This window comes from Mustela nigripes, chromosome 8 (genome assembly GCF_022355385.1).
Source record: "Mustela nigripes isolate SB6536 chromosome 8, MUSNIG.SB6536, whole genome shotgun sequence".
Classification (NCBI taxonomy): domain Eukaryota; kingdom Metazoa; phylum Chordata; class Mammalia; order Carnivora; family Mustelidae; genus Mustela; species Mustela nigripes.
In genome coordinates this window covers 71,741,306-71,763,537 of record NC_081564.1, presented here as the reverse complement: position 1 = coordinate 71,763,537, position 22,232 = coordinate 71,741,306, and the positions used below count along the sequence as shown (strand labels likewise).

At 40.4% G+C, this 22,232-nt stretch overlaps 1 protein-coding gene across 6 annotated transcripts in view; it reads left to right on the top strand.

Moving 5' to 3' along the window:
* CCDC68 (coiled-coil domain containing 68) overlaps positions 1 to 22,232 on the top strand; it is a 60,303-nt gene that overhangs the window by 28,989 nt on the left and 9,082 nt on the right. For 5 of the 6 annotated variants that reach the window (XM_059409704.1, XM_059409705.1, XM_059409706.1 and 2 more), the window contains 4 exons: positions 4,271 to 4,376; positions 5,696 to 5,779; positions 15,780 to 15,856; positions 18,028 to 21,018. In XM_059409704.1, the coding sequence (XP_059265687.1) occupies positions 4,271 to 4,376; positions 5,696 to 5,779; positions 15,780 to 15,856; positions 18,028 to 18,088 (328 nt within the window). In that variant the 3' untranslated portion in view covers positions 18,089 to 21,018. Of the gene's footprint in view, positions 1 to 4,270; positions 4,377 to 5,695; positions 5,780 to 15,779; positions 15,857 to 18,027; positions 21,019 to 22,232 lie in introns of those variants that run through there. The other variant, XM_059409707.1, reaches the window with a different exon arrangement.

Genomic DNA, 22,232 nt, shown 5'->3' with positions numbered 1-22,232 from the left:
GATGCCAGCAAACAATGAAGTCAAAGCCATTAGAACAGTGAGAGCAGAGGGTAAGGTATGGTGTGGGTGAAGAATGCTGCACTCTGATGGTGTAAATTACCCAAAGATAGATTGTTAGAGTATCCTGATGAACGGATAGAGAGCGAACCCTCCCTTAATTCAATTTCCTTTGATTAAGTGTTTGGCAGACATTGGTCATCAGAGTGATTGAGGGTAGGCTTCTTGCCAAGTACTTACACTACAATCATCCCACGTTACTAAAGGTTAAGCCATTTGTTTTCCCATGTCTGCAATTTAAAGATAGGATAGACTTTCTCTCTTGAACATTAAGGAATCTCAGAGGAAGAATGTCAGAAGTGGTGCTCTGTGCACTCTCCCTCAGTGCCGAATGGAGAGAGGACCCTCGATTCCCTTAGAATAGGGAAGGTTTTCCTGTCTTCTTGATGGGGCTTTTCTTGTTCGCTCTCTTTGGTATTCCCAGACTACAGACTTTTTCAGCTCCAAGTCTGGGATACATGAGGCAAAAAGAAAACCCAGGGAACTCACCATTGTGTTGTGCCTTGGGTTCTAAGGTCCTGAGCTGGTCTGCCTTCTCTCCACCTGTCAGAGCGTTCTTGTGTTCGTTTGCATATAATCTCTAGGTTTTTGGTTGTACTCAATGCGAATGATAGGAAAAACACGGCTATGTCTTCCCAAAGTGTAAGATTTTCAATTCTCTTCTGATTTCAGCAGGTACTGTGTATTTATATGGAGACATTGGGAGGCAGAGCATGAATTAGACATCTGTTAGAAGGGCTCCGTGCCCTTTTCTAGGCCTGACCTTTGTAATGTTTCCTTCCTGCTGCTTTTGCTTTAGTACCTCTTTATTAAGACAGAGTTGCTTTAACAGAAAGATAAAGAGCAGAGACGAAGGGAGCTCAAGGGGTGGTTTATTTCGGGATAGTCTCACATTTAAAGACCTTAAATGGGTGACTAGGTTCGTATTTATTGAACAATCCTTGGAGAGAACCTCTGTAACGTCTGTTAGTCCCCATTCTAGTGTACTAATGCAGGTAAGTCTGACAGCCGTGTTTTCAAGAGTGCTTCTAGAAATTATTTTCTTCCATCTTGAGACCTATTTCAGATTTCTGTTTTTCTACAGTGACTTTTATGGTCATACAATCACAGACTATTAGGGGAAATCTCTAGAGCTCTGTATTTTGAGGAGCATAACATCTACCCACCCCATCTTTTTTTCTTTTTTTTTTAAAGAGATTTTCTTTATTTATTTGACCGAGAGAGACACAGCAAGAGAGGGCTCACAAGCAGGGGAGTGGCAAAGTGAGAAGCAGGATTCTTGCTGAGCAGAGAGCTGATGAGGGCCTCTATCCCAGGACCCTGAGATCATGACCTGAACTGAGCAGAAGGCAGAGGCTTAAGGACTGAGCTGCCAGGCGCCCCCAATCCATCTTTCTAAAGCCACTTTTTTTCTCCTCTGGTCTGAGTTCTGGGTCACACAACAAGACCATTAGGAATATTCATCTTTAACATTGTTATAAATTAAAACAATTTAATTTTCTTACGGGCTCGTGAATAGTCTATGAGTATTCAAAGCCAGCATGCCTCTGTTAGGCATCCTGAGTGCTTTCTCCTTATCTCCCAGGGCAGTCCCGAGTGTGGCTGCCCCCTCCCTACGACCCTCCTTTTCCGCTACTCCCTGGGGCAGGCTCAGCACCAGCAGCTGTGGGCACGCTTCTCTTTGCCGTCTCTGCTCTTCTGATCTGTACGTCCTCAACTCATCTTGTGTATGTGTGCGGGATCTCCAGTCCCTTTCTAATTTTCCTACGGGGGTATCTGTCTTATTGATCGGTAGATGTATCCTTAGATATTCTGGGCACAATGCCTTTATTAATCATTTGAGCTACTGATGTTCTGAGGCTATCCAGCTCCTTCTTATTTGATGACTCCAGTCTTTCCCTTTGTGTTTAATACTGTTTTGAGTTCTATGTTAAAAAATCTTCACCTATTGCACATTCGTGAGGATGATCTTTTATATTATTTTCTGAAAGTCTGTAGGGCCCCAGCTTTATTTACAATCTACATGGAATTTATTTCTCTTATGAGGTGAGTGTAGGATTAATTTTCATATTCTTTCTTTTAGATGAATGTAGAGTTGTCTCAGCACCATTTGTTGAAAGGGTCATCCTTTTTTATAACATTCTGCAGAATTGTCTTTGATACAAATCAAGTCTGTTGGCCTATCCTTGTGATATATATGTATATGTACAATCAACGTGGTACAGATAGAGCATAATTAGTTTAGTTGGTTCTATATTGATAACCATTTAGAGTGTTCTAATTTTTATGCTATGAACAATAATGAACTACATTTTACTTATATTCTGTGTAATTGCACAGTATTTTTATAGTATAACTTATTTCATTCCATAGGGTAAGTAAATAATAATGGTTATCATTATACAATATATGTAGTTGTGCAAGAATTTCTATGGTTCCGTAGAGATTAATTTTTTTCTATAGTAAAACAAACCATTTATAAAGCTCTGTTGTGCAAAGCCAAAAGAGGGGAAAAAATTAAAAGACCTTAAATATTGCAAGTTACCTGCAAATTACATGGCTTTGAGAGAGAATATTACCTATGTTATTGAGCCAACTTTAGTGGTTCGGTGCCTGGGCTACACAAAGCACGGGCTACCGTATTTACTGGCAACAACCAGGTGCCTATTGGAAATGCAGAATCTTAAGCCCCATCTCAGCCTCCTGGATCAGCTGTGCATTTTAACAAGATCCCTCATGATTTCATAAGACCCTCCAATGCATATTAAGTTTGAGAAGCAGTGTTTCAGTACATGATGTGAAACAAAATGAGACTCTCTTTTCTTTCAAATGAGAACATGTTCTGTAATGTCACATGAGTAGCCACGGCCTTTGCAATATTTGCAGAGACTATAAAAATCGGAATTGCGAGTGCATTGGATGTTGCCTACTGATTCTAGAACCTTAATAGCTAAAGAAATATTAACACATTGTTCTCTAAAAAAGCTTATTTTCTAAAAGCATATTCTCTTACCTCCTTAAGCCCACAGTATATCCCTGTAAAGTAATATAGGTAGAATTGTTCTATCTGTTACACTGAGGCTGAGGAAGTGTGTTTGAATCCAGTCACAACACTCCCAAGTTTGGGGAGCTTGCCACAAGGCACGCCGCCTCAGAACTCCGGTAGTATTGGCAAGAAGAAAATCTTGGCCTATCAAAAGCTGTATAATCAATTCCAGTTACCTAAAAGGAGTTCCGGGAAGGTATGAATAATCTAAATTCAAACTTCATCTCTCTTTTTTCACCATGGTCAGTGTGAGCTCCAATGTTAGCTGGTTTAATTTATTTTTTTATAAAATCAATTAAAATTTATTTATATTTAAATATTAAATTTACTATTTATAAAATAAATTTATTTAATTTAATTAAATTTTAACTTAATTTAATTTCCTTTTTTTTTTCTTTTTTATGCCCTAGTTAGAGGTAGTAGAATTACCCAAAGCAGGAAGCCAAAGTAATAATAGTGATCATAATCATAAAAGACAAACACAGGCAATCCACAACATACATTAACTCTGTATCATTGAAAATTGTTTTCCCATTACATGTAAAATCTCCGTTCCTAGCCCCCGCTCATCCTGGCCCCACTATCCTTCTGTCTTTACCTGGGCATTCTGTTGAGTGCTGGGGGTGTGCGTGCTTCTAGGCCAGACTGTTGAGTTCCGTGAGTGCTTCATCTGCTCAATAGTTTGGCTCAAGTCTCTCCTGGAGGGAGGGAAGGCACAGCTGGGCGGGAGGGAGCTTTTGACATGAATGGGTATATTCATTCAAGACCTGTCTGAGCTCCTCAGAGGCTGCTCTGTGCCTGTTGATCTTCCGCATCTTTTTTTTTTTTTTTAAAGATTTTATTTATTTGACAAAGGGGGACCCAGAGAGAGGGAACACAAGCAGGGGGAGTGGGAGAAGGAGAATCAGGCTTCCTGCTGAGCAGGGAGCCGGATGCAGGGCTCCATCCTAGGACACTGAGATCATGACCTGAGCTGAAGGCAGATGCTTCACAACAGAGCCATCCAGGCGCCCCGATCTTCCGTGTCTTGTGAGGCACGTGGGACCCCCAGCATCTTTCCCACTTGATGCCCAGTAACAGTGTCCTGTGTGGGGAGAACCTGGCAGCCTGGATATAATCAATGGCTCCAGCACATCTTTATGTCTCTTTTTCCTTTTGCGTTTCCAGTTGCCACAATCTTCAAACGGAGATTTCCCTTCTCCAGGAGCAGATCTCACATCTGCAGTTCGTAATTCATTCCCAGCATCAGAACCTGCGCGGTGTCATCCAGGAGGTCAGATGAGTCGAGTGTGTTTCTCTGGTAGATGGTGTGTTTACAGGGAGAAGACTGGATATAGGCGGCTTGTCCGGACTTCACGAGCAGTGAGATTTTTCTCCCCACTGACATTTCTTTTTTAATCCTGTGCAACCTGACTCTGTTTTCAATGCCTTCTTCAGTCTGTATGCCAACACCTGTAGTGTTCTCAGTGAAGATATTGGGAAAATTGTATTTAACTGCTCTTTAGCTGTTTCAGTGATTTTTTTTTTTTTTAAAGTGTTCTGAGCCAGAGAATGTACACTGTTCTTTAGAAGATTTTGGAGATTAGAAAATTCAGCCCTTTCTGAGGAAGCAATGATTTGTTTTTATAACCCTAGTAAGTAAATTTACTTAGTAGGTGTGTGGGACAGCACTGTCGCCTGGCCATGCTTCTCTGGGACATCCTGGCAGGTGAAAGAGAGGAGGTCATGGTGGTGGCAGCCGGCTGACGGTGGGTTGTAAACTCATATGATTTACTTCAAGAAATCTATTGATCTGGTTTGGGCTGTGTCCTTTAGACCTAAAATCAGACCTTCACTCATTTTTTTACTACCGAGTATTTGTTTCCAAAAGGAATCATTTCGAGTAACTCCAGTGCCTTCCTGATACAAATGTAACATTTGGCTAGGACCTCACCAAAAGGCCGGAGAATTGAGTCATGGCTCTTGGGAGCCAGGAAGGACTTAGGGCGCATCCCACGTTCTTGTTTTCCAAAGGAGAAAATGGGGGCTCACAGTAGGTAAATGACAGAGCTGGAAATGGCAGAATCAGTCTTGGAATCCACAGGTTTCCTCTCTTCCCACTCTCTTCTGGTCATTACTTTACCTCCCCAGTTCCATGTTGCTTTTTAGCAGATGCTTTTCTTCCCCAGCAAAGCAGGCTCACCTCATTATGCCGCGGTTGACCAGGACTCTGCGTTGGGGCGCTTCCCCACGCTGGGTGATGGCCTTGCGTGATGGCTCCAGCCTCTGCATCTGCTGTATGAAAGCATTCATTGCGTGCTGGAAACAGAAGGACAGCCAAAGCTGCTTTCCACAGGAAGCATGCCCTCTGAATTTGGTTTAAACAGGTTTTCCAAAGATTACGACGTCTACTAGGACTGCCTGCGTGCTCTCATCCCCAGAGGCCACTTTGCCCTGCTATTTTCTATCGCCTACTGAATCCACCAATGCTTTGGGATGTAATTTTTTTGTTTGATGGGTGTGAGGGGACCCCAGAAACTTGTGCAGGTTCTGACTTAAGGAACTTCCCTGTTGTCTGACAAGATTTTTCCAATTGTGTTTCCTAATTCTTAGATGGAAGGATTAAAAAATAACTTAAAAGAACAAGATAAGAGAATTGAAGACCTGAAGGAGAAAGTTAAAATCCTTGCGGCCCGGGTAAGGAGGGAATCTCTTGTATGTTTCAGTGCGAATGTGAATGTGTGTGAGTGTGTGTGTGAGTGTGTGTGCGTGTGTGCTCAGTGTACCTGTGAGCCTGTGTATAAATGTGTCTGCTGGTGTACCAGGGTGACGCGGTGTATCTGGAGGTGGGCGGGTGTGTGTCTGTGTGTGATCGTGCCTGAGCATCTATGTATGAGTGCACATGTGTCTATGAGTGTCTTTTGTGAATGTGTGTGCCTGTGCATCTTCCATGCATAAGAAATTATAGATTTGTAGGGGGGTACTCCTAAAAATTATGGAAGTATTAAACATTATTTTATAATATTAAATTATTAATATTAAATAACTTAAAAATTCACCCAAATTTTCCAGAATGCTTGCTCTTTTGGCGGGGGGGGGGGCAGGTAAGAACATCTCTCCATGTGGACTTGAATTAGAAGCTGGGTCAAGACCATCTTGGGTGAATTCAGCTCTGGCCAGATAGCGGGGTTTGCTGTCATGTCTTTGTTTCCTTCCCATCCCGACTTGTCCTCTTTCCCCCTCTTTTACCGCTCACCCCCATCATCGCTGGCGCACTTTGCCTCAGGGCTCAACCCCTTTAAGAAGCCTTTTGTAATTTTCTTATTTTTCAATGATTTGAAATGTAACATAACACTTCATAATTTACTGTGATAAGATGGACTTTTCTTCCTGCCCACTCCTTCCCCTCTACACTAGGGAAGCCCTTTACAGGCTTTCAGCTGTAGACTGAGGCTTGGCAGAGCCCCGCACCCACGCCCCCCAGGAAGTGCAGCGAAGCCCGCTGAGGCTGCAGGGTCTGAGGACACCACCGCCCCCTCCCCCTGGGCTCAAGGCTCAGTTCTGGCCCCGTGGCCTCCATCAGAAACTCACCACTGCTCCCCTGGACCTGGTCACCATTCTACTTCATTCTGCAGTATTTTGACTTCCTGCTTGTCTCCCTGCCACGTTGTCCTGTCCTGTGGAATCAGAGATGCTCTGACTGCCCCCAGACACCCTATCATCCTTGGGGGCTTTTCTCGCCCGGGATAGACCACGCCCCCAGCACACGGGGGCTTTTTTCTCTCACCACCATGTTCTCTCAGCTTTCCCCAAACAAAAGGAACAAATCATCAAAACATAAAGAGGTTGTAAATCATTTTACATCTTAAATTTTGTAACCATAGCCATGGTGAGCCATTTCTCCCTTCCCAGAGGACCACCATTGTCTCTGTTCTGGAGGGCGAGCCCTTTGAGCCTCCTTAGATGTTCACCTTCTTTAGCTTACACACAGTTGTTTGAGAAAGACAATGCTTGCAACTCTGTGCAGCAGAGATGGGGGAATGATTGGCTCAAAACTCGTGTCCACTCAAGTGCCCAGTAATGACTGGTCAGTTTACATCGAGGGGCTCAGATGATGGGATTCAGACCACATTAGAGCCTCTTCATCCCCAAAAATGTCCCTATGGGGATTTCTTCACTGCTTTTTTGTACTTCGTGCCTTTTTTTTTTTTTTTTTTTGGTTGCAGATGTTACTTGATAAAATATTTTTTTCTTATATTATTTTTATGTAACTAATATATATTCATTCATTCTGTACCAATTAGGAAATATGGATAAGCACATATAAAAAGAAAATCATGCAAACTTGTTGTCTGTGGCTAATCACTCTGCACAGTTGTGTCCATCTGTATTTCTGTGGGACTCGATTTGCCTGTTACATACCTATGTGTATGTATTAAAGATATAGACTATACTGGCAGGACATTATGCCCATTTCATTGTATTTTTAAGCTTCTCTCATTTTTCACATCATCAATCTTGTTAATTCTGTAAGTACTTACTGAGTGGCTACTGTGACATAGGAGTTTTGGAACTGGCTAAGGTGGAGAAGTGGCTAAGTTTGGGAAAATAATATTGAACAAAAGAGACATGGACCCCGTACTCTGGAACTGACTGTCTAGAGAGGGAGAGAGACACATAAATGAGCATGTAACTAGCAATATTATAGAAGCACTTGGCAGGGAAAGAAGATGATGACAGGTAACACCGGGATCGAGGACTTAGCGTGGTGGTGGGTGGGAAGAAGCTCTCTAAGGAAATGAATTTTAATCTGAGTTTAGTGAACAGTTGGGTGGTAGGGCTTCTCAGAAAGAGCGACAGAGAGCCATTGTGAGTGCTCCTAATCTAGTTGAATGAAATAGCATGGGATGATCATGGAAATGTAGGAAGGCGCTAGATCATAAACCATGCCAAAGAGTTGTGGGTTTTTTCTGTATATAACAATATAACAAGAAGTCTTTGGGTGGCACCCCATACAGTGTTAAAGCCTCTGCTTTCAGCTCAGGTCCTGATCCCGGGGTCCTGGGATCGAGCTCCACATCAGACTCTCTGCTTAGCAGGAAGCCTGCTTCCTCCTCTCTCTGTCTCTGCCTGCCTCTCTGCCTACTTGTGATCTCTGTCTTTCAAATAAATAAATAAATAAAATATTTAAAAAAATAGCCACTGTATTGATATTCAGTAATTTAATGAACTCAATCCTTATTATTGGACATTAGATTGTTTTTCAGTATTGGCTTTTGTAAAAAACACTGAATTCAGTGTATATCACTGATCATTCCTTAAGATAAATTTTTAGAAGTGGAATTGGTAACTCAAAGTATATCCACTTTTCAGATTTTTGGTAGTGTGTTCTCTGACTCTCAGGGTTCTGCTTAATTAGTCATCTCCCTCAGCAGCCACAGCCCCACCTGCAGCTGCCTCTGCAGTCAACTTTTTGCTCACTTTCAGTCCTTCAGTCCTGATATTTCTGATCTGCTCTTAGTCTTATTTTTTCCCTCTTCATCATTAAGGGATTGACATACATAGAAATCCTTTGTTATTATTTTAATAAAATTGAAGAAGGGAGAGATGACGAACACATGTGCTCAGATTACCTTTCTGGACTGGGAATCTCATTTAAATCTAAGTTTATGTATAAATCAGGAAGTTTGGTGTGAGGTAGGGATCTAACTTCGTAGTTGTCTCACTTTATTGAGAAGTCTGGTCTTTCTTCATGAATTTGAAGTGCCCCTTATCCTAGACTGAGTTTTTATGTTGGAAATCTCTTCTAATGGTGTATCTCCCTATTTGGGCTCCAATGCCCTACTGCTTTAGGGCAGTAGGGCACATTGTCACACATTTTAATTGGAGAGATTGTTATGAATCTCTGAGCTTTCCCTTCATTGTGTTCCGGCCAGATATAATTAAGTGCTAGCTGTCATCACACGACCAAGGTATCATGGTACTGCTGCTTTTAATCCAATTTTATGTCCTTTAGATGTGTCTGTTTATTTATATAATTCCTAAAACAAATGTTACAGTCCTAAATAGGCTGCCAGCTTAACTCAGATTGCCCAGGTGCAATACATTATCCAATTGGTCTTTTGGTTAGTAGTTAGACCGGAACAATGTATTTGCTTTTATTGTGCTCTGTTGCTATATTTCCAAATGTAACAAATAATTGCTGATTAGCCACTCAGTGTTATATGTAAGAAAACAACAGATTTGTTACCTTCATGGGAACTCCTTGGTTGGCTGCAGACTCGGCAGCGATGTGTAAACACCTCTCAATACTGTCTCAGATTCCCTGTACGTAACTTGATTCAAGCGTCTGGTTTTTGTTTTTTGTTTTTTTAAAGATTTTATTTATTTTTTTGACAGAGAGATCACAAGTAAACAGAGAGGCAGGCAGAGAGAGAGAGAGGGAAGCAGACTCCCTACTGAGCAGAGAGCCCGATGCGGGCCTCGATCCCAGGACCCTGAGATCATGACCTGAGCTGAAGGCAGCAGCTTAACCCACTGAGCCACCCAGGCGCCCAAGCGTCTGGTTTATTTTATTATTATTTTTTTTAATGCTTTCTTTTATAAAAGAGTCTTCAAACAAAGCAGTATCTTATGAATATCTTTATGTTCTCTAAATTTCTTATCTTCAGTAGATAAATCTTTTCCTTCACAGCTAGGAGTTTGACAGTGACCCTTTCAGATTTAAAAAGTTCAAGCCACATTAATTTAATTGATTCATGAAATAGTTTTATGTGTTTAGGGTGGGCCAGGAAATGTTTCAAGTGCTGGACATATAGGTAATGCTCAGAACAGACTCGCTGCTCTCCTCTAGCTTATCCTTTAATCGAAGATACAGACAATAAACACATAAGTAAGTATATAAACAACTTAATTAGGGAGGGACACAGGCTCTGAAAAGTATAGAATGTGACAATGTGCTAGTTATAGAGTAATGGTGGTCAGAAAGGGCATCTCTGAACCTGTGATATTTGACCAGGTACTTGAATGGTTAGAGCCACGGTTAACCTACGTCTGGTCTGGTCCTAGTCGGTGCTTTATTAAGAAGTTTTTTTTTTTTTTTAAAGATTTTATTTATTTATTTGACAGACAGAGATCACAAGCAATCACAAGCAGGCAGAGAGGCAGGCAGAGAGAGAGAGAGAGGAGGAAGCAGGCTCCCCACCAAGCAGAGAGCCCGATGCGGGGCTCGATCCCAGGACCCTGGGATCATGACCTGAGCCGAAGGCAAAGGCTTTAACCCACTGAGCCACCCAGGCGCCCCAAGAAGTTCTTAAATGATATATGCAGGGATATACTATCTTGCACTGCAGATTTAAGACCATTGCCTATTCTGGAATCTATTAAATCACAGGCTAAATTGATTCCATTTATGGTAAATGGTTACCCAAGATTGAATGACCCATTTAAACACATCACCTATGTTTTTAAACTGCACAGACAGCACCATCCATACCAAAAAACATTCATCTCTTTTTTAGGCTACATGCTTCATTTTATTTAATCCTCAAAAGTACTCTGGGAGAAAGTTATTACTTATTGCATTTTGTAAGTGATTAAATTGAGTTCCAAAGAAGTTAAGAAACTTGTTCAAAATCACTTATTTGAATCTTACTGTCTTGAAAGCACATGCCTCCCCTCCCCGCATGGACAACACAAAATCTATTTATTGGAATGATTAAATAAGTGTGTGTTGGGGGTGATAAGTGTGTATGTGCATGTGCATAAAAACATGAGTGAAATACGTGTGTGTATATGATATGTATTTAGAAATGAAGAGTTGTTAAGTTTGTCTATTTATATTTATTTTTGTAATTTTCATAGTCACTAAATTACAGTGTTTTCCATTTTCCAATTTCTTGAGTCACGGTAACAAATAGTTGTTTTCCTGTGGCTCTTTTAATCCTAGCAGGTTTTTTTCCCTCTCCAGAAGGGAGACATATTCACTCAAATAACAATATCCTTTAAAAGAACAACAGCAAAAACAACTTGAAGGCTTTTAAAACTTCTAAAAAATATCACTGGAACATTTCTGCCTAACTCTACCAAAATTATTTACTTTCTTTTCTATTTTTGCCATATCTTTATCACCTTCATTTTCATCTCTAACTTTCCCTCTCACATCTCATGCATTTCTAACTTCCTCACTAATGACCTGCTGATATGGAAATGCATCTTCAGAAATTCCTCCATTTTCTGAACATTGAAGATTATTTTGTTTTATATATTCACTGTGATCCCTAAAATTAAATTTAACAAGAATGTGTTGACAGAAAGGGTACAAAAATTAGGTTCTTTTGGAAAGCCACATCAAGAAAATATCCTTGAATATAGTCATTATAATGGCAGACATATTCTGGTCAGTGATTTGTAATTTTATAAAGAAATGATGTAATAAAATTCACAGATATGGCTGTTAATTTTTTTAAGATTTTATTTACTTATTTGACGGAGAGAGATCACAAGTAGGCAGAGAGGCAGGCAGAGAGAGAGGGGGAAGCAGACTCCCCGCTAAGCAAACAGCCCAATGTGGGGTTTGATCCCAGGACCCCAAGATCATGACCCCAGCTGAAGGCAGAGGCTTAACCCACTGAGACACTCAGGCCCCCAGATATGGCTGTTCTAATTAAAGGAAATGCTATGAACACCCATGAATCAAAAATAAATACCTAAATCTAGCAGCTGAAATAAATCCATAAGGAAGTTGCGATAAATGAACATAAAGACAGTCTAACAGGATACCTCTTATGCTTTTGTATTATTTGATACTCAGCAACTTGAGAAACTAGGAGTTTATTTTGGAAAAACTCTCAATAGCTTTTAAATAATTGTCCAGCCTGGATTATTTTTATTCCTGTATTCATGGTCATCATGATGTTGTGATTCCTATCCCTTCCTAACCTGTAGAGTGCTGTACAGAGAGGAGTTTTTCTCAGCAACGTCCTTGGCCTGTGATACGTGCCTACACTTGTTAGGAGTGCGTATTAGCTTGATCTCCACTGTACAAGGAACATCTTCATCATCAATTTGTGAAATCTGAAGTACTTTTCCTACGTGAGACTTAAGTGCTTAACTCTTGAAACATCTCAGTGAAATGATCATTGTGTGTCAAGATTTTTGCTCCATTTTCGAGTTATTCTGCAGTATAAATGCTGAGGGATAAGAAGGGGCAAAATCCACATCTTGTCTCTGCTCTCCTTACTCTAGTCGCCCTTCATCTAAGAGGCACATTAGAATCACCGGCGGAGTCTTGGAAACTTTTTTTTTTTTTAAGTTTTATTTATTTCATTTTAGAGAAAAGAGGGTGTTGGGGGGGGAGGGGCAAGGTGTTAAGCAGATTCTTAGCTGAGCGGAGAGCCAGAAGCAGGGCTCGATCCTACAACCCTGCAATCGTGACCTGAGCTGAAACCAAGAGTCTGATGCTTAACTGACAGCTGCCCAGGGGCCCCATGAGTTTTGAAACCTCTTGAACCCAGTCTATAACCAAGTTAAATAGATTCTCTGGGGTGAAACTCTAACATGAGTAGATTTAAAATCTCCCCATAGAGGGATGCCTGGGTGGCTCAGTCCTTCAAGCGTCTGCCTTCGGCTTGGGTCATGATCCCAGGGTTCTAGGATCAAGTCCCACATCAGGCTCCCTGCTCAGCGGGAAGCCTGCTTCTGCTCCCCCTCTGCGACTCCCCCTGCTTGTGCTCGCTCTCTCTCTCTCTCTGACAAATAAATAGATAAAATCTTAAAAAAACAAAAAAACAAGTTTTGGGCTCCTGGTGGCTCAGTGGGTTAAAGCCTCTGCCTTCGGCTCAGACCATGATCTCAGGGTCCTGGGATTGAGCCCCGCATTCGGGCTCTCTGCTCAGCGGGGAGCCTGCTTCTCTCTCTCTGCCTGCCTCTCTGCTTTCTTGTGATCTTTGTCTGTCAAATAAATAAATAAAATATATTTTTTAAAAGCTTTAAGTCTCCCCACATAATTCCAATATACAACCAACACTGGAAACTAGTACGTTAGTCCAATGGCTCTCAAACTTGAGCAGATGTCAGAACCTTCCGGTGAGCTTCTAAAACCCCATCCCTTGACCTCCTTGGGTTTCTCAGTAGGTCTCGCTGGAGGATCGGTAATTCTAGCCGATTCCCAGGTGATACTGATACTGTCCATACTCCATGCTTGAAGAACTGTTGCGTTAGTCTTTTTTCCTCTTCTTTTCCGCCTAGGCCATTTCACTTTGTCGTCACGGTCCAGGTGAAATCTCCTTATGTGTGAAAATGTGACAAATGATTCTTGTCACACTGATTTCTGTTATACTTTCTATTTAGTAATTAATTACCTAATGCCTGTGGCCTCTCCTGAACTGCCTTTATTTATTTACATTTTTGATGTCCACGTGTTTGTTTTATCACCCCCACTCCACTATGCGTCCTGTGTACTGGAGGGAGAGATGCACGTTTTCTTGTGCTTCTTCCCACTCACTCTGCTCCCGGCTTGGTGCCATAGACGTGGCAGAGATGGAGGGATCGATGGACAGTGGCAGTAGACTAATTGTTGATTAATTTCCTGACAGTTTATTTTTTTTCTGTTTCATTATTGTTATACCTGAAATCCGTCTGGAAATCATTGAATCTCTATTCCTCCTGAGGCTCACCATTTACTTATTTGTAATAGAAGGAGGCTGAGCTAATTCCTCTGGTTACAGAAAAATAACATCTTGCAGGGAAGAGAGCATGGGATTTGGAGTCAGGCCTGCATAAAGCCTGCACATTTCTACAGAATGGGTCATCAGAAACAAGTTAACCTGAACAATTTGAGATTTGCCGCCCTTATTTAATATGCTGAAGAGTAAAAGTTATCAAAGAAAAGTTGTATGGAAAGCACCTGGCAAAGGTCTTGACATTTGCTTGGCACTCATAATTATGAACTCTCCTGCTCCCATCAAAATTCTAACATCTGTTTCCCCAAACCATGCATTTTGGTGTTGGCTTACTTCAAATCATCTGGTGGACTTCTAGGAAATACCTTTTCAACTTCAATTATATGACAGTTTAACTCCTTAGTTTCCTACTAGGGATCGGAGCTGGTGTGTTACTGTTCTTTTTGAAGCCGTGGCTCTACCTGTTAGCTTCCCACCCAGCTACCTTCCAGCCCTAGCCCCTGCTACCCTGGTGTATCATTTAAACACCTCTGACCTGCAGTGTGGCCCACTGACATCCCTACCTTGGGCATGACCCTTCACTGTTTTAAGTCTCATGTTCCTGACCTGTGAAATGAATGTGCTTGGTGTGGCCATGCTATAGGGGAAGCATTGGCTCTGGACTGGGAGGACCCGACTCTGAACCTGAGTTCTGCCGTGAACAAGAAGTGGGACACTTAAGCTCTTTGGATCTCAGTTTAGCTATAAAGATGGTACTTGGACTAGAAAATCATCACTAACTGTCTTTAAGTCTTAAAATCTGTGCCATACACTGAGCTGAGAACATACTGATACCTCATTTCAGAACCTATGAAGAAGAGACTACGATTCTATCCTACAGATGAGGAAATTGGGCCCAGAGAGTTGAGGTCACGTAACTACTGAGTGGCTAGGATTTGTGCCTGGGAACTTTAAACTCTTGCCTTCCTCATTATCAGCTATTGAATTGTCTCCTGGAATTATGAGAGTGCTCCCAGATTCAAAATATTTATAGTCATATGAGATTTATTTCCTCCAACAAGCAATACATGATAGACAAGATGTGTATCATTGACCACTAGTATAGAGATCAAGAATCTGAGGCTTTAGGGACACCTGGGTGGCTCAGTTGGTTAAGCAGCTGCCTTTGGCTCGGGTCATGATCCCAGTGTACTGGGATCGAGTCCCACATTGGACTCCTTGCCCCTCAGGGAGCCTGCTTTTCCCTCTGACTCTGCCTGCCACTCTGTCTGCGTGCTTGCTCTTGTTCTCTCTCTCTCTCTGACAAATAAATAAATAAAATCTTTAAAAAAAAAAAAAAGAATCTGCGGCTTCAGTGGGAGAATGGAGGATAAAAATGCCATGAACTCTATAGTAAAGAACAGATGGTGTTATTTTCATGGAGTTTATAATCAAGAGATTGCCCAAGAATGATAAATGTAATCAATATCGTGGATGTCTTTAACAGAGTATTTTTTTTAAAAGATTTTATTTATTTATTTGACAGAGAGAGATCACAATTAGACAGAGAGGCAGGCAGAGAGAGAAGGGAGGAAGCAGGCTCTCCATTGAGCTGGAAGCCCGATGTGGGGTTCGATCCCAGGACCCTGAGATCATGACCCGAGCCGAAGGCAGAGGCTTTAACCCACCGAGCCACCCAGGCGCCCCTTTAACAAAGTATTTTATGAAGTTTTTTTTTTTTTGCATCTGTCTATATGAAATAGAACATATTTCAGCTGTTAAATTTCGGAAGCTCACGTAGACTACTCCATTTTAATCTCTTGGAGAATTATGCACTTTTCAAGATGTGTTTGTAATTTCAGAGATCCTAAGGGACTCTCAACTGGCTACATTCTGTGTTCTAATAGGGTGCCCGAAACAACAAGCTTAGTGCCAAGAAGGGACGTCGGTGGTGGGAGGATCAGAAGCATTAAGCATGTGGCTAATGAATGTGCTACCTTTGTGATCTCTGTACATTTTTTTTTTTTCAACTGTAGAATAAAGAACTAAAAACCAAAGTGGCACTTTGGTCTGAAACGCCTAGGACAACTGTATCTAAGTCTGTCTCTACAAGGTAAGGTTTTCCTTCCCCCACTGCCATCTGCCTTCACAGCTTCTGTCGGACGTACATTCAAGAATGTTGACGTTTATCCCATTGGAGAAATACTCCAATCTATTAATACTTACGTGGTCGTTGGTTTACTGTGTTTCCCAGTTCTTGATAAGAAGACCTGTGTTACTTGTTCATCATTGAACCCTCAAAGCCTAATATAGAAATACTTACTGAAAAAATGAGTGAATAAATTTAGATATCTTTCCTTGCTTTGTGTCATTTAACAAGCCTAGTCTTGGCTCCAACACTTTCTCCAAGCAGACGCATCATTTCTTTTCTATCATCCCTGTTTCTCCATTAACTCCTGTGCTCTGTGGCATCAATGCCCACGTCTGTATCTCAAACCAGGTAGATTATCAATGCTAAGAAGGCAGGAATAGTTCCTTTATTTCCTGCATTGCTAAGGGCAAATGTCTTCAGTAACTACTTAATAATGACTGAATCAAGCAATGATAATGGCCCAGGACAGCAATCAAAATGATGATTGAAACCATGAAACTTACTTTCTAGTGGTAAAATAACACGTTAAAAAAAAAGAAAAAAGACTTCTGGGCTCCAATGTTATTTCCATAATATTCTATGAAAGTATCATTTAAAAGAAAACATAGTCTGTAATTACATGAGTCATTTAAAAAGTGATTAAAAACTTCCTGTTCTAGCAGCGTTTGAATTTCCCAGTCTAATCCCTCTAGGGCAAAAGCCTATTTTCTGAAACTCTCCTCATAGCAGTGCCTGAGGTAGAAAATCAGGCCTGCTGTGTTTAGCATCTGTCCAGGAAATCAGGTAGATCCATCTCCCTCTTCAGAATTCCCTGCAGCCCTGCTTCACTTTGCTAATGATATATGTAATTAGAGATGAGATGAAGCCATTCTGAATCGAGTCTTCTAGAATTGGGCTCCCAGATGCTAAGTTATCAACTGTTTGGCCACTGGCCCTGCAACTTTCAATAAAGAAAAGAAATTAAGCTCCAGGAGGATTAAAGGAGGAAGTGAAATACCCACGATTCAGAAACAGTGAGAGAAGTAGTCACTTCAGTGCGGGTAGAAAGGGAGAGTCCAGAGTAGAAGGGTAAGCATGACTTTCCAAGGGAAAGGAAGGTGATTTTTTTTTTTTTTTGGTTCCCTTACCAGATACCAGTCCCCTTGGGAGTGGTGAGGCATGGTGGCCATTCTCAGAACGGGGTTCTGACCCCGTAGGGAAGGCACCCAGAGTGCAGTAGAGGAGGGAGAAGCTGGTTGTTTCTATACTGTAACTACTCCAGTACGGAATGCAGATACTCTAGCTGGTACAGATGGAAGGTGCTGGAAAGAATGGCTTCTACCGCCAATGCTTTAGCTATAGTAAATTAATTGTCAAAGTTCTTTTAGTTTTAGAGATTTTTTTTTCTTCCTGTGACTTGGTAGATCTTATCTTTTTTAAGATGAAATATATCCAGTCAGCTGCTTTGAGAATGTAAGCAGTAGCATGGTTTGGGAAGTCTAGGTTCGCCCGTAGGCAATGGAATTATAACTCAAGGGAGAGACTGGAGTAGAAAAGTAGCTGTTGAGGGGGGAAAAAAATCATGTACATCTAAAGAGTAATCCAGGCAAATCTCTTTAATCATCTATAAAATGTAGTTCTATATAACTCAGTAAGTACTAAAAAGCAAGGTGTTTCCCTTGAGCATTAGAACATAGAGATATTTCTGGAACACCGAAAGAAGTGTTTCCTGGAGATTCAGGGTCATGTTCTTAGATAACAACAGCAGAACACACATAGAAGCATCCGTGTGTATGTGTGTGTGTGTGTGTGTGTGTGTGTGTGTGTGTGTGAACATATATACATACATATATGTTTTAAATACTAGACTCCCGCAGTTTAAGAGAGAAGCTGAGACTGAGAAGCCCACAGAACTAAACATGTCCTGGCAGAAGGGTTGATTTACTTATTGTCTCCAAGTCACAGCCGTGCATGTCTTCACTGTGGGGAATGGCAGATACAGGCTCTAGTTCTCTCCCCCACCCCCTTCCTCACTCTTGTTCTCATACTGGGTAGTAGAGCGGTGGTGGAGATGGTAATGGTGGTGATACAGCACTTACATCACTAAAATTTAAAAGTGCTCAGTTTTGGTAATTGTATGGTCTTTTCTAAAGCGAATTGAAGACTGTCGACTCGGCTACGCCCTATGTGATGTTGATCAAGCTCCGGAAATGAGCTGACTGGCTGAAGATCTGAATGAGAAAGATTGCTACGTGAGTCTTATTTATTCCTTGAAACACAGCGTAAACTTTCATGTTGAAATGGCTCACTGCCAGCATTCAGTGGAATTTACTATACATCAACAGCTTTGCAGGAAGATGACATTCCAGAAAATCAAACAAATGTATATTCAAGGGAAGGAACTCTTTCTTCAAAACTTACTAAATGGGTGAAGACATCAGGGGCTTTTGATGGAAGAGGAATTTTGCTTTAAACTTAAAAAAAGATCTGAATCTTTCTTGCAGATATTTGCTGCAGGGAGTGGTTTAAGGTTGTCAATGATGACTTTCTGATAGTGGTTTTTATGTAAAAAAATGGAAGAGTATATGTGTGTCTGAGTAAATGATACATTTTAAAGTTAGCTTTCGATAATAAAATTTCTCAACATGAATTTATAAATTCATCTCCTGACCCAGTGTTCATGGGAGAGTTACTCTCTACAGCATTATGGACAGGAGAAGGAGTAGGTTCTTTTTAGCGAATTCCCCAACCCACATAACCCTCCAAACCTAGAATCATGGCATCCCACCACACCTTAGAAAGCCATTGTTCTTCAGTTGGGATTGAAAATTGGTTGCTGGAGATAACCTACAAATAAGTACAAAGAAATGGAGCTTGTGACTCTGGCTTCGTGACTAATTTTCTTTTCAAGATTCATTATATTATCTACGCAAATATTTGGAGGGAAGAATAGGAACACAATGCTGTCAGCTCATACCTCCATAAAAATGTGTATGTTCTGGGTTTAGGGGAACAGTGGCTACTGTCTGCAGCCAGGAAGATGCTGAATTCATGAATTGGAATTAAATGTCCAGTGCTTTTGTGAAATGAAAGTGTATTTACATTTTGATACAGACATTCATCACAGGTGAAGTTTGTGATTGCTATGAGGAAAACCAGACTCTGATTTGCAGAAATGCAAAAATGCTGACACTCAGAAGAGAAAACCCTTGAACTAAAGGAATAATGGGCAGCCTTAGCCCCCACTGAAGGGTGAATTACTTATAAGTCTTTTGATCATCCTCTCAGACATAGGACTGTAAACATTTTCTCAGGAAAGATGCTGGAAGCCTTTCAATGTAGAATGTGAAATACCAGTATTATCTATGAAATATTTAAAAATACATACAAATGAGATAAAGTAATGTATTTATGGGGCGCCTGGGTGGCTCAATGGGTTAAGCCGCTGCCTTCGGCTCAGGTCATGATCTCAGGGTCCTGGGATCGAGTCCCACATTGGGCTCTCTGCTCAGCGGGGAGCCTGCTTCCTTCTCTCTCTCTCTGCCTGCCTCTCAGTGTACTTGTAATTTCTCTCTGTCAAATAAATAAATAAAATCTTTAAAAAAAAAAAGTAATGTATTTATAAATTCCTCAAAGTACTGTAATCCTTGAAATGTTGCATAACTATATGTGTACATTTCATGCTTCGTGTTTTTATTGCTTGCTTGTTTTTCAAGTGTAGTTATTGAATAACATTTATGGCACAGTTCTTATACCAGGAACAATTCTAAGTACTTAACCTGTATTAATTACTTCAGTCTTCCCAACAGGCCTCAAAAGCAGGTCATGTTATTACCCCATCTTCCAAGGGTGGATCCTGTGAGGTCCAGGACTTTTCCCTGCTAATGATGGAGCAAGGATTTGGACCTCTGACGTGGCTATCAGTAGTCCTTCTATTTGCCCACATGGTGGTCTGAGGTATTGCCACACAATGGAAATACCTCTTTTTGCTACTTTTAACAAGCACAGCTTCCTTGTCGGCTGTAGGCATTATCCCGTGAATGACAGTCATAAACAACCTTGACTCATAAAGTAAATGTTTTTCTGCATTTAAGTTGGTCTTTCACCTGTTGGATTGCCCTCATGAGAACTTAGTTCAGAAAAATGTCCGTACTAAAAAATCTTCTAATTCTATATTTATCATCATGACCTATGCCACATGGAAGATTTTTTGGTAGCATGTTTTCAGGCACATTTGTAGGGGCATTAGGGTCATGAACTCTGTCAAGGATTTGTGGTGTGGTAAGCAAATTCACCTTTCACCTGAAGACCACTTTGGGTTCCTTTTATACTCTAATCACCATGCTGGATGGTAATAAATATGAGCATTTGGAATGGATCCATATGACTGACCTAACAACTAGAATGATTCTCATTAGAATAATGTATTCTAGAGTCAAAAATTGGAAGACACTGTTGGATTTAATTTAGGTTTAACTCTGCTCACTTTTGAACATGGGAGTAGAGTTGGATGTGATAAGACCGGTCCTGGGTTCTCCACGTTCACCCTGGATTGGTCTTTGGATTTCCTAAGAATAAGAACAAGCAGTTTCAGAAGCTTAAAAAATGTCTGGACTCTTCAAATACAAAAGTATCTTTTTAGTAACATCAGCAGTATCATTTATTTGTCATACGTGGCTTATGTCCTATATCTTTATTGTTTCAGTTTTTATCATTTGGAATGTCTTTTGAATACATATTTCTGAGCAATAAAACAAATGATCACAGTGGGGAATAAAAAACATTAACCTAAAAGTAGTACCACACAAGATATACAGGAAAAGGAACACCAGTTCAATTGTAGTCCAAATAATTGTACTAATAATTACACTAATCTATATATTAAATAAGAAGGTCTGGGGTGGACCTGGAAGTGAATACAGGAAGGTGGGAGATAAAGAGAAACTTAGTTCACTTTGATTACATATTGTTACAAATTATCATTAAGAAATGTTTAAGCAGCAACAAAAAGAAATGTCTAAACAATTGGTATAATACATATATCTTTTGAATAATTGCTTATGGTATGCCTTACAGTAAAGAAATTGATACCATATTTTTTGTTCTTATTTCTTTTTACATTAAAATTATTATGCATAAGTGGATTAAGTCATTTTTATTTGATTGTTCATGACATTATAACCCTTCACAAATGGATTGTTTTGGCCAATGAATAGATTAAATTTAGATAGCTCCCTGAATTTTTCTCTTGATTTTCCCTGGATCCAAATTGATGGAAAAAGTAATCTATTAAGTTTTTATTCTGAATCTGAAAAAATAGCAGCATTATTATAAAATTACACACACTCCTCAAACATTTTCTTATTTCTTTATTTTGAAAATCTTCAGCTCTCCTCTGAGCTGGGAATAACTATAGAATCCTTATCAATATTGAAGTAGGGACCCAGTCCATCATGAACTGAAAATTCCCGGGGTGCCTGGGTGGCTCAGTGGGTTAAAGCCTCTGCCTTCAGCTCAGGTCATGATCTCAGGGTCCTGGGATCGAGCCCTGCATCGGGCTCTCTGCTCAGCGGGGAGCCTGCTTCCTCCTCTCTCTCTGCCTGCCTCTCTGCCTTCTTGTGATCTCTGTCTGTCAAATAAATACATAAAATCTTAAAAAAAAAAAAAAGGACTGAAAATTCCTTCAACTAATGTCATCATTATCATTCTCCCCACTTCCTCCCTTCCTTACTTCCTCACTTCATTAATTTTTTTACTGGGAAATATTAAAGATGCAATAAATATTTAAATAACCATATCTTGCTGGGGGGAGGGGGGTTGGGGGAAGAGGGGTGGGGTGATGGACATTGGGGAGGGTATGTGCTTTGGTGAGTGCTGTGAAGTATGTATACCTGGCGATTCACAGACCTGTACCCCTGGGGATAAAAATATATGTTTATAAAAAATAAAAAATTAAAAAATAAATAAATAACCATATCTGATTGCTTTGTTATTATTAAAATATATAAGTGATAAAAATTGAACTAGAATTACAGAAAATTGGGATTTATCCTAGGCATGCAAGGTTGGTTTATCACTTGAAAATCAATCAGTATAATTAACCATATACACATAACAAAGAATAAAAGCTATGTAATTGTTTTAATAAGTGAAGGAAAGTATTTGACAAAATTCAGCACTCATTCATAATAAAAACTTAGCAACCTGGGAATAAGAAATTTTACCATTCTGATAAAGAGCATTTACAAAAAAGCCTTCGGTAAATATAACTAATGATGAAAAACTAATGGTAAGACGCTTGCTCTCACCACTTTTCTTTTTTTTTTTTTTAAAGATTTTATTTATTTATTTGACAGAG